The sequence below is a fragment of the Dunckerocampus dactyliophorus genome, chromosome 14 (assembly GCF_027744805.1).
Source record: "Dunckerocampus dactyliophorus isolate RoL2022-P2 chromosome 14, RoL_Ddac_1.1, whole genome shotgun sequence".
NCBI classification, from domain to species: domain Eukaryota; kingdom Metazoa; phylum Chordata; class Actinopteri; order Syngnathiformes; family Syngnathidae; genus Dunckerocampus; species Dunckerocampus dactyliophorus.
Genome location: NC_072832.1, coordinates 6,114,373 through 6,131,117, shown reverse-complemented (window position 1 = coordinate 6,131,117; position 16,745 = coordinate 6,114,373). Strand labels below are relative to the sequence as shown.

Sequence of the window (16,745 nt, the reverse complement as noted above, 5' to 3'; positions counted from 1 at the left end):
AACCAGTCATCCACCGTGTGGCCCGCCCACTAACTAACGGACCTTAAAACTGCATGAATGAGCTGGTTTCTTTGGTTCCATGTCAGTGGATAAAGGTGTTAGTCCTGCGCTGCAAGCTAAACGTGCTTACTATTTCCCAAAATTCCCAAATCAATTTTTGTCTGAGGGCCCTATATGTAATGCAAGTCAAAAAGGTCTGTGTGACTTGTGGGCGGTGTGAGAGCCTGTCTTTTATTTATTTATTTTTTTTTAAATAATTCCCTTCAATGTGTACGCATTTGTGTGTTGCATAAATCCTCCCACAAAGCTTTGAAGAAGAGGGAAGCTGGATTCCGATCTCCAGTTCTGGTTGATATGCAGACGCAGATGCCTGAATGTCTGTCAGCACAATGCCTTCAAATATAGCCATCCAATCTTTCGACTACCAATTTGCCCACCTTGATAATGTGCACCTTTTTGAAAAAGGGTGAAAGGCAAGGGTAGCATGCAATTTAGAGATACTACTGTGTCGCCACTTACGGGCCGCCACCTCTCCCTCCCCTCTCCGTCGCTTCCTCCTCTTCACTCCCGCGCCCTCTCTTGATTATGCGATTTGCCTTGGCAAAGGAACAAATAGGAGAGGGAAAAGGCAGTGTTTGACACTGCCATTTTCAATGACAAAATACAATCTAGCGAGGCCAGTAATTCAACGGGGAAGGATTAGCTGAGCGCGAGGTTGGGCCCCCCCAGATTAAGACGAAGGCAGAGCGCGGGGATCTTAAATTTCATCATCTCTGGCGTTCTGGCACAATGGCGTATTCTTCGCCGCTCTCCTCTGTCGCCTGATGAGGGTTGAGGAGACCTCACCTCTCCTTCACATAGACCGCCCTGCCAAATGAATTCATATGTCGTGCCTTCTTCATGCCATTCAACACCTGAATGTGTGTGAGGGAGGGTCATGGCTGTCTTTAAACTATGGAAACATATGCAAAAACTACATGAACATTTCATCACATGAGTACACACAAGATCACACTGTAACGCTAGTGCTGTGTATCAATTCCATGCTTAAACACTTTTGAGCGCATAAATGCGTGAGATGTACGGCATAGTACACTGTCAGTACCCGGACATTGCACTCAAAATGCCCAAAATGTGCACAGTGCCGCACACTCAACACCCTCAATAGTCGCCATCTTGACTATGTAGCGGAAGGGGAGGGACTAACTTGAAACAATGGCAACTGAGGAGCCACCAGTAGCGGTGGAAAGTAGTAAACATCAACATGTGTTTTATTCCAAAAAACATTAATAAGAAAGTGATGGGGGAGGGGGGCCTGACAGATATTTTATTGGGCGATCCAAATGTTGGCAATAATGCTCCACCCAGCGGATGTCATTCACCATTAAAAAGGAGAGAAGAAGAAAAAGCAGTAGAAGTGGGTAAATATTACAAGTGTAATTCACACACTTAGGAACTAAGTACAAAGTGTGCTGGAGAATGCATTGCATTTGTGACAACGCATAGGACTCAAGTATATACGCAGTGGCAGAGACTATTTTATGGATTGACCATTGTGACAATAAATTATAAAAGGTGTAGACTGCACCCTGGTGGTCAAACTACATATATCACATACTGCTCAGCAAAAAGACACTGCAACCTTGTTTTTCTCATAACATTAGCATTGTGCAAAAAAAAACATCAGGTCTGTTCACATAAACTGCTTTTTATCAAGATGTATGAATGTCCAGTAGGTTTGTCACAACTGCATTCTTCACGTCCATTCCTGCTGTCAAAAGGTGGTGCTGGTGAAACAGCAGCAGCAGTCATTAGTCAGGTATGCAGAGACAAACCCAGAAAGCTCACGCTGCCTTGATGTCTCTCCCACGCTCTGACCAGAGAACAGCGGCTGACCTGCTTGTCACCTCAGTGTTTTATCAAACCACAGAAGCCGTTCCCCCCAACCCTCAAGCACTTTCTTATGTTGTCCGTTTGATGTGCGCACAAAAAAAGTGAGGGGTGTGTGGTGGACATTCTTAGAAAGGTGGCTGAGGAGAATGCGGAATTAAACAGTTGAGACTTTCCTGCGCTGTTGATGACAACCAGACTATAAAATCTCAATAATAGTGACGCCAACTTGGTAAGAGACACACGTTCAAGCTGGTAGGACAAGTGCACAGTCGTCCCTCAATTATTGTGGTTAGATGGTTCCAGGCCTGACCGCAATAAGTGAATTTCCACAAATTAGGATTAATAAAAAAAATATCTTTATAGTAAGAGCATAAAAAACCTGTTTATGACTTTCTAAATATGATTTTTACCATTATTAGAGCCCTGTAGACAAGAAATAACACCCCGATAGTCACTTTTAAAAAGGGTCGCAAACGGAGTGGGGAAGAAGGACAAAGTAAGAAACCAAAAACATATATACATATACACACATATATATATATATATATATATATATATATATATATATATACACACACATACATACATATACATATATATATATATATACACATATATACACATATATATACACACACATATATACAGTATGTCACAAAAGTGAGTACACCCTTCACATTTCTGCAAATATTTTATTATATCTTTTCATGGGACAACACTGAAGAAATGAAACTTTGCTACAATGTAAAGTAGTCAGTGTACAGCTTGTATAACAGTGTAAATTTACTGTCCCCTCAAAATAACTCAATACACAGACCTTAATGTCTAAACTGCAGGCAACAAAAGTGAATACACCCCAAGTGAAAATGTCCAAATTGGGCCAAAAGTGTCAATATTTTGTGTGGCCACCATTATTTTCCAGCACTGCCTTAACCCTCTTGGGCATGGAGTTCACCAGAGCTTCACAGGTTGCCACTGGAGTCCTCTTCCACTCCTCCATGACGACATCACGGAGCTGGTGGATGTTAGAGACCTTGTGCTCCTTCACCTTCAGTTTGAGGATGCCCCACAGATGCTCAATAGGATTTAGGTCCGGAGACATGCTTGGCCAGTCCATCACATTCACCCTTAACTTCTTTAGCAAAGCAGTGGTTGTCTTGGAGGTGTGTTTGGGGTCGTTGTCATGTTGGAATACTGCCCTGCGGCCCAGTTTCCGAAGGGAGGGGATCATGCTCTGCTTCAGGATGTCACAGTACATGTTGGCATTCATGGTTCCCTCAATGAACTGTAGCTCCCCAGTGCCGGCAGCACTCATGCAGCCCCAGACCATGACACTCCCACCACCATGTTTGACTGTAGGTAAAACACACTCGTCTTTGTACTCTTCACCTGGTTTCCGCCACACACGCTTGACACCATCTGAACCAAATAAGTTTATCTTGGTCTCATCAGACCACAGGACATGGTTCCAGTAATCCATGTCTTTAGTCTGCTTATCTTCAGCAAACTGTTTGCGGGCTTTCTTATGCATCATCTTTAGAAGAGGCTTCTTTCTGGGATGACAGCCATGCAGACCAATTTGATGCAGAGTGCGACGTATGGTCTGAGCACTGACAGGTTGACCACCCATCCCTTCAACCTCTGCAGCAGTGCTGGCAGCACTCAGGCGTCTATTTTCCAAAGACAACCTCTGGATATGACGCTGGGCACGTGCACGCAACTTCTTTGGTCGACCATGGCGAGGCCTGTTCTGAGTGGAACCTGTGATGTTAAACCGCTGTATGGTCTTGGCCACCGTGCTGCTGCTCAGTTTCAGAGTGTTGGCAATCTTCTTATAGCCTAAGCCATCTTCGTGTAGCGCAACAATTCTTTTTTTCAGATCCTCAGAGAGTTCTTTGCCATGAGGTGCCATGTTAAACTTCCAGTGACCAGTATGAGAGAGTGTGAGAGTGATAAAACCAAATTTAACACACCTGCTCCCCATTCACACCTGAGACCTTGTAACACTAATGGGTCACATGACACTGGGGAAAGAAAATGGCTAATTGGGCCCAATTTGGACATTTTCACTTAGGGGTGTATTCACTTTTGTTGCCTGCAGTTTAGACATTAAGGTCTGTGTATTGAGTTATTTTGAAGGGAACAGTAAATTTACACTGTTATACAAGCTGTACACTGACTACTTTACATTGTAGCAAAGTTTCATTTCTTCAGTGTTGTCCCATGAAAAGATATAATAAAATATTTGCAGAAATGTGAGGGGTGTACTCACTTTTGTGACATACTGTATACATATATATATATATACTGTATACACATATATATACACATATACATATATACACACACATATACATATATATACACACACACATATACATATATATACACACACACACATATATATATACACATATATACACACACATATATATATATACACATATACATATATACACACACACACATATATATATATATATACACACATATATATATATATATATATATATATATATATATACATATACATACACACACATACATACACACAATTTTACTCAGGAAAAAGATATGTGATGTTTAACATATTGGTATCGGTTTGATATCGGAATCAGAAATTGATTGGCATATCGGTTTTCGGCAAAAAAGCCGATATCGGACATTCCTACTTGTCTTTCAATAATTTTTTACTAATAATAGTCCATATCCAATCACACCACAGCAGTCATTTATTGTTAATTTTCAATAAAACATCATAGAGTGAGGGAGCGATGTTTGAAGCGCGATGTAGCGAGGGACGATTGTAAAGACTAAACAAACAAGCTTCACTTTTATATGGTTGTGTAATTAACAGAAGACTTGCTGTCAAACCATGTTGGTAATTGAAATACTTTTTGTAAGCTGTAGCTAACACACATTTAGTGACTGTAATCAAGCAGTACTACAGCATAATACTTGCTCAGTCTGACTGTTTATATACACAGTACTGTACTGTACTGATAAGATGCAATAGCAATCTCTGACCACATGGTGGCAGAGCCTGCACATACAATGGAGAAACGATTTAATTTAATCATGCAAGTTTGAAAAAAATACGCCAGCAATGAATGACAAAAACTATGTTGCTATGCTAATGTGCACATGGAACAAGGCTACTCACGTTTTCAATGACAAACGTCCATTCTTTGTCTTCAAACTCCTCTGCATGAGGGTCCTGTAACAATACAGCAAGTACACCAGTTACACTACTATTTACACAAAACACCTTACCCTAAAATTACACTTTTGGAATGTACAAATTGTGTTCTCACAATGTAACTGCATAAATACAGTTTATTTAAGTCCTACCCACACTAATTTGTCATGTAAACGTGTTAAATGTGACACATCCATGTTACTGTGAAGCACAACAACACAAGACATGCACACACAAGGTGCTGTCAAGTTGCCTCGCTCACTCAGACGGACACTAAAAGCCTGATCCATCCAAATATTGTGTCAATATTATCAATACCTGGCTCGTATCAGTATCAGATCAGTACTACCGAGATGAGATTGGTATTTTCACAAATATCTGTATCTTTTTTGTTCCATACATCCATTTTTCCGCTTATCTGGGTCCAGGTAGCAGTCTCAGTCGGGAAGTCCTAGACTTCCCGGTCTCCAGCCACTTCTTCCAGTTCCACTGGCAGGACACCGGGGCATTCTCCGGCCAGCTGTGAGACATGATGCCTCCAGCGTGTTCTAGGTCTGCGCCGGGACCTCCCAGGTGGTCATGTCCAAATATAGTTTGTCGGTAAAACACTGCTCCCTTACAACAACAAATGGGAAGTACTACACGTGGTACAAAATATCACTTAAACAACACACAGGTACCTTGAAGAGTGTGACAGTGATTTCAATGTTCTCTGGCACAGGCCACACCACCACACCTCTATAGGGATTTTTGATGCCAGGTTGCCAGCTGTGAGACTGCAGGACAGAACAAACACGCACAGCATAGTCAGCATAATACAATCAAGTGGTAAAAATGCGGTCATAACAACAAAATGTGACATGAACAGAAAGTGAAGAAAATATGAGGACCCTTGTGTCAAAGCAATTCTAAAAATCTATTAACAATGTTTGGACACCCTCTAGTGGACAAAATGATATATGATGGTTCCACAGAAAACACATTCATGTGCAAGATTGATTTGCGTAGTAGAAATTCAAAATATAATTTTACCATCAAACTATTACAATATAGTTAAATACCAACCTTGGAGGATTTCCGCCGACTTCTACGCGTCCAAACTACCACCAGTTTGTCTGGTTGCCTGAAAGAGAGGATGGAGACTTGAGGGCGAATAAAACCATGATGTTAGAGCTATCAAAGTTCATTACAAATATTTTTTATAAACAATATGCTCTACTTTTTATAGATATTCAGACTACAGATTACTCTCAAACGTGCACATAGATATATAGTCACACCTCGGTTTTCATATTCTCCAGTTTTCATATGATTTGTTTGATGATTTGCCTCAGTGCACTGTCTCGGTTTTCATACAGTATTGCACATAACGAACAAGCCTCTGTGCCCCGATCGGTATTGTTGCGTGACATCAGGTGCCGACACAAAGCACTCTACGGGTTGCTGACTTACTGTCCATGCATTTTTTTATTCAGTGCGACTGCTTAATAACCTGCCATGGGACCGAAGAAAGTTGCAAGTGCCAGCACTTATAAAGAAGGTGAGAAAAACCATTGAATTAAATCTGTACAGAACGTCTGCATCAACAATAAGTTCCATCCATTCATAATTTATAATGATTTCACATTGTTTTCGGCATGTTGAACTATTATTATTCTTGATATTTTCAGGTGTCTGGAATGGATGAGTTACATTTACATTATTTCCTATGGGAAAAATTGCCTCCGTTTTTGTACGTTTTGGTTTTCGTAAAACCTTTACGAAAGAATTAAAAACAAAAACCGACGTACTACTGTAGATACTGCAAAATAAAGGTCAATAGAGCCCCTCAGTCCCAGTCATAAGATCATCTTAAGTTTAAAAACACACATACACACACAGCTACACAGTCACACCTTGCACGAATAAACAATGAGAGGCTGCAAAGCAACACACAAGCACACACAAGTGACAACATAGTGACATAAAAATACAACTAACTGCAAATGAATTACTATTATTGTTTTTATTATTACTATTGTGAAGGCTTGCTGGGGCATCCTAGGGAAGGAGGGTGTGCAGGAGGATGTTGAGGCTGCCCAGAGCTTCCTGTGAGGCGGCAGGAAGGAACCACTTCACATCCAACACGATGGGCCAGACAGCAATTAGGAGTATGAACACAAACAGCCGCGTCGGGTTCAGTCGATGTTGCTGGCGAGGTAACCAAACAGCTGATAATGTAGCCTCAAACTCTTTATCATTTGAAATTCTGGTGCATGCTGTGAAGCATCCTTAGCATAAAAACACTGGGGGGCACCATTATGCAGAAAAGACAGCAATGCTTTCAGCCAGTGTGTGACTCATCAGGTTATTTAAACATAACGACGTGACATCATAACAAACTTGAATAAATATTTACAACTGCCTTTTAATATCCCACATAGCGACACGTTGACATTTATTTAAGCATGAGTGCTCATGCCTGCATCCCGGTAAACAACATTCATGTTTTTCCATTTTTAAAGAAAGACAAGGGCGGCCGTGATGGATGTATGACTCCACCCACCTGGAGGGATGAAGGTCAATTCAGAGGTAGCTTGCACCAGCAGAGAAGACAATAGGAGTGAGTGCTGATGACTGATGGCTAAGAGGAGAGAATGAAATGCTGTCTTTGCTAGCAGCACAGTGCTAAGTCGTATTCTCACAACAAATGCTATAATTTAATGATAGCAATAAGTCAAAAGACCTCCAGGGTCCGTCGCACAATTTAGCCTTCATAATAAAAGGCATAAACATAACCTAGCATAAACTAGAGTGAATGAAGTTAGGTGGTAAAATTAGCACATAAAAAGTCTGCATCAATAGCACTTCTATCTGACTAGACCTTGTTTCTATATTGTACATGTGTTTATTTATTTTATTATTTTTTTTTTTTATGTGTGGAGTACCTGTTAAGCCTCAGAGGCATCAATATCGTTCCCGCTGCTCTTGTGCGGTTTCACCTTTTAGCTTTTATTTAAATGTTAAAATGATAGGAAAATTGTTAGAATTATGACTTCACTCACAAAACACTCCTAATATTAAAATATGTATCAATCATTAAAAAATTTAATGGATTCACTAGGGATGTCACAAGATCTCGCAAGATTAAAACGTGACAAGAGTTCTCATTCAGAGAAAAACTGCCTCGCAATAATAAATTAATTACTTACTCAATCATCTATTAATCATCAATGAATAAATAAAAATGAACCGGATCATTTTGCCAGCTTCCATTCATTGCCATCTGCACGTGTCTGTTTTCCTCGTCTGTTGCCTCCAAACAGGCAGTGTTCATTATGTGCACTGGTTCAGCACCTAGACGCCTCACAGAACGTTGGTCAATAGAACGAGACCTCATCAGTCATACATTTGCTTTGTCTCTGTGGGGTGAGCGGGGCCGCTAGCATACACACGCAGTGGAGCTTCTTCAGGAGCAAATCAAGGTAATGTAGTAGAAGTTGCAAAGCCAAATGCCACAGCAACCATGTGGGAATAATAATGAGCAAGGTGAGCCCATTAACACTAACGAGCCAGTACGCCAACTTTATTCAAAAAGGATAGCAACTTAAAAGGCAACAAAACAACCTTGCCCACCTCAAAACACATCCACACGATGTCCATCTCGGGGGGGAAAAAAAAAAACACATCAAGATGCAGAGCCTTTGTCCCGACAGCCGACACTCACTGAGATGTTTGGTCGACAAAGTAAATACAGACAAAACGAAATAGCCAGATTGTGTTCGTTCACAGAAAGTCATCACCAAAAAAATGCTGCTCTTTAATACAGTTGAAAAGCCAGCATTTCAAGAAATGCTGCAAATGTTCGACAGTACGAGTTGTCTGTGAGAAAATGCATGTCACAAATGACAATTCCACAACTTTACAACAGCAAAATATAATATATTAAAGGAATTACATAAATGGTTTATTTGGTCTCAAAAATGTTGACAATAACATCATTTAGCATCAATTTTGGGACAATAAACATTTCAAAATGAACATGCATTGTTTTGTGACACAGTTAAGTAAAATAGTTTGTATTATTTTTTCACTGTGCTGCTCATTTCATTCTTGTGGACCCAATCTCGTGCATCGTCTCACAGGGGTGTCTCGTGACTCCCCTATGATTTATTGATCGTCACCGCCAAAACACAAGTGGCAGTGTTTCCCTGAGAATTTGCAAACAACTGTTGCTGACTAGCTGTTCAGCTTCCCATGTCCTACTAGTAAACAATGGCGACTTTTGAAGCGACATCCAGATTGTTGCTGGAGCCTGAACTTTTTATTATTATTTTTTTTTAAACCATAGTCACTTTTGTGGTACATGTTGCGCCAAACCGAAGGAGAAAACGTTGGCGAACCGAGGCACAGGACTTGTTTTGGCTGATTTAAAAAAACGGAAATTATGTAGTTAAAAAAAAAAAAAAAAAAGCCAACCAATGACACCTTTGCGGTCTGCATCGCCGTTGGCGCAAGGTTGGCATTTTTTGGAGGTACACGTCAAGCTACGCTGGAGGAGTCAGCCGGCGCCATGATGCTTGAGCCTTAATCTCCAGATATCAACAAAAATCCCATCACGTTAGTAACAACAGCAGCCGCACATTTCAGGCTGATTAACTTTTACGGGGATTTTAACAACAATAACATCAGCTCTGACAAAATGCACAGCTTTGCGTTGCACATGGAGATAGCCCAGAAGTGAAAAAGAAACGTCCTCAGTACGAGAGACAAAGATGTCTTCATCAAGTTGAACATGTTAAAGTCAGCTCTTCGCAGACTGATAAGTGACGAGCTAACTCCAAGGCCATAGTGGATACAAACATCAGCAGCCGCTTCACAACACTGCAATGCGACGCATCACTTTGTGGGTGCCCCCGTTTGTGTGCACATCTCTCCAGCTTGCAAGACCGCAAAGACAGGGGGGAGAAAAATGTGAAGGGAGGAAGGAGATGGAGAAACAACTAGCAAAGACGAGGAGATAAGGGTGGAGAGAAAATATACATGAGTCAGAGAGGTGGATCGGTGTGGTTCTCGGTGCTAGGATGCAATTCCTAAATCAGGGGTGTCCAAAGGGAAGCCTGAGGGCCATCTGCAGCCCACAGCTAATTTTCACACATTTCAAAATACAATTACTGTAAAAAAAAAAATGATGACATGCAGGCTGTTTCTTAACAACTTAACTTTCGTCTTTAGTCAAAATGAAAAATACCAAAATGCCCCGGCACATCCTTTCATTTTTTTCAATGTTGATGTTGCTGTCGTTTTTTTCTTTTTTGTGAACTATGTTTAACAAAAATCTACTTTATAAAATTGGTGGGGCATGGACAAAATAGGTAACCATGACAATTTGGTGCAGATCTGGATAAAAGTGCCTGCATAGGGACCAAGAAGGGCAGTGACATCCACATCCAAAAGATGGTGCTATGGTGCGTCATTTTCCCATAAACGCAACCAAAAGGGTCCAAAAATCTTTATAATCTCAAAAAGCAAGAAGCATCAATTCTTCAGTTAACAGCAAGTAGCAGTAGAGTAAAGTGGCGTCCTAACAGCAAACTTCCAAGACAGGAATGTGTCAAACGGCGATGTCAGGCAAGCTGGCAGGGAAATGTTTGTCTGGCAAGGTCATGATGGACGCACGCCACAGCGGCGAATGCAACATGCTGAACAGAAGAAACGTGTCACAGCCTGACACACGCTGGCTGTTTGCGCTCCAAACACTGGCTCCATTTTTACTCTGCTCCTACTGCAAGCTGTCCCGTGCAAGTGAACCAGCTCCTAATTTCAACGTCATATTGCCTGTAACGCGACACATCTCTCTTCATGACCCAATAAAGCATGTTCACAGCCTGAGTTGCAAAACAAACATCCCGAACCATCAAGGTTCCGAGCAGTGAGGCTGACAAAAAGTTAACTGGTTAACACACAAGTTAGGAAAGATGTTTTCAATCACACAAGCTAATTTATAAATGTACGAAATATTCTGTGCTCAACACCCAGGTAATACCTTCTGGGCCAAACACGCACACACATACTGAACTCAATGATATCATGGTTACTCTAAATTGATGCAGTCTGTGACGGCTATGTGAGTAAAATGTTCATCAGTTCATTCCACCTTGAGAATAAAAGAAATAAAGGCAGCCAAAGTAGAAAGACATTCAAGAAGAGGTGCAGGGAAGGAACGTAAGATGAGACCGCTTTAAAGCGCTGAGGTCATAGATGAGCTCCATTCAGAGACTGAGGGAGGATAAATTACCCAACTCCTTATTGAGGACATGTGCAGGACAATATGTTTGCACAGAACCTTCAACTTACTGTAGTTGTACTTTTTTTGTCTACAAACCAGAGCTTTACTTAGCTACAGTGGTCCCCTCGCTACATCACGGTTCAAACATCACTCCCTCACTCACTAATTTTTTTTTTAAATGTATTAATTAACAAACAATCACCGTTTTATGGCTGAGTAAGGCCTATTGTTGGTTAAAAAAAAAAGAAATATACATATTTAGGCAAATTGTACTTATTCATGGCCTAAATGTATCATTTTCAAACACAAAATGTCTAAATGAACTAAGTAAATGAAGTAAAATACAAATACAAGGCAGAAGCAGCATTGTAATTGTCAATTGTAGTACTGTATTCTACATTGGCCACTAAGTGTCAGTAATTGTTCGGTGAGACAGGCACTAGACTAGTCACCAAAGTTCCCTAGGAAACACAAATTTACTGCCACAAATTTACTGTGACACTGCTCGAGCAAGAGTTTTATTTACATCTTTAAATGGCTTATTTACTCTTATTTTGTCTACAATATTGGTAATACGAGTATAAAGCTATTTAAAGCCGCCATTACAATACACTGATGCATATACTCATATCTACTATATTGGGAAATACAAATGTAAAGGCGACTATATACGGGTGTTATTTCATGCCTTAAGGGCTCCAATAATAAAAACCATATTTATACGACCCTATGAAATTCATTTTATATTTTTCCCCAAATTCAGTTTTTCCTGTTTTCATTTTTTGGAATTCTATTTTTTTACCTTTTACACTTCTTTTACTGGCATAGAGTGTGTGCTTTTGGGGTTAGTGAATAAAATGTCCATTAATGAAATGCAAAAATCCTTACAATTATTGATGCAATACAACACTGGACAATTTTGCCCAGTAATTCAGAAATGGAGATAGCTTGGCTAGCTTTACGAATGGGATGTGAGCCTCTGCTCATATTGCTACAAAATCTAAACTCTAACGGCCCGCTTGTGATTAAGGAAGATCTAGTCACAATACAATTCCAAATTGCGTTATTAATGTAAGATATTTTTTAGCACACCCTTAATTTGTTTACATAGTTAGACAAGTGGTAAACAGCGCTCTTATTTTGAAGGCCGGAAGCGTGCTGTGTGTTGGGAATATCTGTTGTCTGACGGTTAAGGCGAGCTGGGTGCAAGGATAAACATGCGTCTCGTCTTTTTTCACTCAGAAACTGCACATCGTCAGCGGGCATTGTAAAACGCTCACTTACATTAAAGCGGTGAAACACAACATGGTGTAAACACTTACACACAGCCGCACCAACATACTCTGCTAAACTAAGCTAACCCCACGAGCTTCCATTGACGCTCGGTAAGAGAGGAGTTTCCAAGGTTTTTAGCAGGTTAAACAGGTTTTCTATGCCATAACTAGGAAAATATTTCATTTATTAATCTTGAATCATACTTCGCAGAAATTCACTTATCGTGGTCGTGTCTGGAACCAATTAACCGTGTTAAATGAGGGACGACTGTATTTTGTATCAAGAGGTCTTTGCAAAATAACAGCAGTGACATTGTGTGTTATAGTGTGTGCAATAAGGAAAAGCCCACGTCCCACACAGTGAAGTCACTGTAAATACATTTATCGCACAGACCATCAGATAGACACAAAGAGCCGAGTTCACATTGGAAAAACAAAGTGTACCGCTGGCTATAAGCTGAGCCCACCCACCCTTTGCTCTGGGAAGACATGGACATTTTTCTCATTCCATTCCCCAACACGCTAACATCTGTCCCAGGTTCAGAGCTGTGTGTTGGGGCTGAGCTAGTCCCCGCCTACGGTGAGCCGCTCAAAGAATCCATGCCTGCAGGCAAAGAATCCCTGCCCGTCCCTCTTGAGCCGCTAGGCTCAAGTATAACAATCTCTCCACAGGATCTTCACCGCTGGAAAACACAGCCTCCACACCTCCTTGCAGGACCAGACGTTTATTTCAGCTTTTACGAGGGGTGATAGATGACATTGGGTCTACGGGATTTTAACATTAATTGTAAGACGAGTGTCAGGGGACCAAAGGCACATCTTTCAAGGGCCGTGTGAAAGGCGCTAAACTTCCAGCACATGAATAATAATTCAGAAGTGCTTGCACAGCTTCCCTCCTTGCAGCGAGGTGAGATGTCAAGATCAGATAGCCGGCACCATCACTAAAGGAGGTCAGCTTGAAAGCAGCCTAACACGCTCACCCCTCAAGACTTCAAAGCAAACAAACTCAAATGTCGGTCGCAAGGTAAATGACCATCGCCACTTTGCTTTAGGGCGTCCGGGCGCCTCCCAGCATGCTGACAACCCTGCACACCCAATGGAGAAGATGAGTGTGTGTGTGCATGAGTGTATTATGAAATGAGCGCCGCATTCCAACAAGGACATACACACACACACATACACACAGTTTTCATGGGGCTTAAATGACAGCACTGTAGTCGCCCCCAGAACTTACCATTTCTTGGTACATTCCACCATCAACTCCTGATAGGAAGCTACAAACTGGAACTTGGAGGCGTGCTTCCCCACACGTTGCAGTCTCTTCCAAACTGAAGCCATGTTTCCGGGGAGCAGATATCCCCTCCTGGGCCTCCTTCTTTGTTTTTTTTTTTTTTTCCTCTTTTTCCACAAGACTTTACGCCAATGTTTATTCCAGCAAATCCAAGGCGGCCAGACACATAGTCAACGTCTTACCGGAAGCACGCAAGATAAGACATCCAGCAGTAATTGTCAGAGAAATGCCGACTGCGAGCTCTCAAAATCTCTGCAGCACAAGTCTGGCGTGACGTGCATTATCTTGCAAAAAAAAACATTCCACAATTTCCAGTGGCATGATGAGTAATGCGCTGGGTGTAGATGCTAGGCTGACATCCTGCAAAAGGAGAGAAAAGACGAAACAGTGAATCCATCACAAAGCACATCCTGGCTGGATAAAGCAAAGATAGATTCTTTTCCAAAGCAGGAATGAGCTGGCCATGTTACAGTTTTTTTTTATACACAGTGGCCGACAGGGCCAAAACACACAACAACATCCAAACACTCAAAACACATAAATGAGCCAAAATCAAAAGCACACAAACACCGTAAAACCAAAGTGCAAAGAGAAATTGCTGCAAATTAAAAATGCTGCAGTCACATACTATAAATCAGGGGTTACCAATGTGGTGCCCGCGGGCACCAGGTAGCCCCCCACAACCACATGAGGTGCCCGCAAGCCTGCTTTTCATTCAGGTTTTCAGTTAATAATGAAAGAACAGTAGAAAAAAATGCATTCTGGAATACAAAATGTGAGTTGTGGATACCAGCATTTTGTTAATGTTCTGGTAAAACAAGCATATTTGCTTTGTTTGGGTTTAAAATAAGCTCTGAAAATAAATGTTACAAAAATGAGTAGCTCTTGGTCATTTTCATTTTGTAAAAGTAGCTCTCACAAGGAAAAACGTTGGTGACCCCTGCTATAAATGCTGAAGGATCAAAAACATCTTTGTTAAATACTTATAATATTACATCTAAAGCAGGGATGTTCCGATCAATCGGCCACCGTTCAGTATCGGACAATGTCCGTGAAAAATCACACGATTATAAATAAATTGCAGTCCTGGATGATCGGAATCGGCAGCATAAAACCCTGATGGGAGCGTCCCTAATCTAAAGTCTTTTAAGACAAATGGTTGGTGGGGGGGGGCCTGTACCTTTTGCAATAAATACTATGAATGCTGCACCATCCCTTCAGACTAAAGCTGTCCTATGTAGTTGTGAGCACAAACTGATGACCTCTGCTCGAATGAGACGCTAAATGTCTTCTAAAATAACCTGAACCGTCCAGTTGCGATCACTTCAATGCCGTGACAGTACACCAACATGGATTAATGTTCACAGATATAACAATGGATATCCCTCAAGTGTGGCACCCCTGGTAGCCTGGTTTAACTTCTAGTTTGTTCTGTGAACTTGCAGCAGTTGTTTTGGGGGTTTGTGTGTGTTTGGCATTTGCAGCATTTTCCCGTAGCATGTGTTTTTGGTTTTGGGTCAGTTTTTCTGTTTGGAGAGAGTGGACGTGAGAGGCTCTAGCATACCCCCGCAACCCTACGGAGGATTAAGTTGTATAGAAAATGTATGGATGGGGAGTGGACGTTGCGTTAGCCCCTGTCGGCCACCGTATTTTTAGTCAGGTCAACACTGTCAAATATTTAAGCAGAGACTTGGAATTAAATCCCCAGCAAAGCATGCTGTTAATGTGTAAGAATGTTCGGACATCCACGCGTGTCTGTCAATGGTTTGGCTCGCTTGGCGCGAGAGATAACATAGTTTATTTAAAAATAACCACTTACAAAACCGCTCACGAATCCACAAAAGCATACAGCAGCGCCCTAAAGTGAAAGCCTAGCAGACATGTTGCCACATGGAATATTTTGTGCAATGATGCTCAATCCAGGGAGTAGTCTGCGCCTGGCTCAGCCTTGCTAGGCTAACAGCTCTCTGTGCCAAAATGCATCAACGGTGCTCGGATGACACTCACCTTATTGTGACGCCCAACGCGGTACCTCTCAAGTGGACCCACAGACGAGTTATGACGAGCCGTTTGAGAAGAAGTATGAGCCGAGCGAGAGGTCCGCTTGCTAGCAAGCTAGCTAATGATCGCCTTCGTTACGGTTGCTAGCCTGCTAGTATGCTAGCTAGTAGCCATCATAACATAGCGCCACTGCTTTGGCCGGCGTGATGACACATTTATTCCCACAGGTCAGGGGCGACTCCTGGAGTCAGAAGTGACTCATGATTGACATTTGTTGGAGGATGTCCCAGCGGTGATAAATAAAAGGGAGCAGCCACACACACACCGGCTATAATTCTCACGGCAAACTAGTTGGAAGCATATGAAGTACTTTGACCGAACGTGCCGACATTTCCACCGATCCCGTTTTCAAAATATAACCGGAAAAGGTGATACACGCCTAGCTGGCGTGGACATATTCTTTCTATATTTTAAAATACATACTATAAATATGTGTAAACGTTATTCAAAGCAGAACGATTCAATGTGTTACAACAGAATTTGGCGTCTTAATAGTTGCAGGAGAGTTAATTTTCTTTTGTTTTGTAGGCTACTCGACACATTTCCGGCAAGACCCGTGTTTCTCCAGTTAGCTTGATACAGCTTTTCGTTTCCATCACCTGGGTGACTTTAAGGTGATGAAAAGCCTCCAGGAATCTATCGTTGGTTGTGACTTTTGTCACATTTACACCTTGTCGACTGTTGCTGTTGGAAGGAGCAGAGCATATTTGTAAAGTACAGAAAAATGTGGATGTATGGTCCTCTTTATTCTCACTGGAA

At 41.5% G+C, this 16,745-nt stretch overlaps 1 protein-coding gene across 5 annotated transcripts in view; it reads right to left on the bottom strand.

Moving 5' to 3' along the window:
- ehbp1 (EH domain binding protein 1) overlaps window positions 1-16,314 on the bottom strand; it is a 137,828-nt gene extending 121,514 nt beyond the window's left edge. For all 5 annotated transcript variants that reach the window (XM_054798274.1, XM_054798277.1, XM_054798278.1 and 2 more), the window contains exons 1-5: window positions 15,933-16,314; window positions 13,869-14,285; window positions 6,158-6,215; window positions 5,773-5,868; window positions 5,057-5,110 (exon numbers count right to left, since the gene is read on the bottom strand). In XM_054798274.1, the coding sequence (XP_054654249.1) occupies window positions 5,057-5,110; window positions 5,773-5,868; window positions 6,158-6,215; window positions 13,869-13,972 (312 nt within the window). In that variant the 5' untranslated portion in view covers window positions 13,973-14,285; window positions 15,933-16,314. The remainder of the gene's footprint in view (window positions 1-5,056; window positions 5,111-5,772; window positions 5,869-6,157; window positions 6,216-13,868; window positions 14,286-15,932) is intronic.
- Window positions 16,315-16,745: the final 431 nt, after the last annotated feature.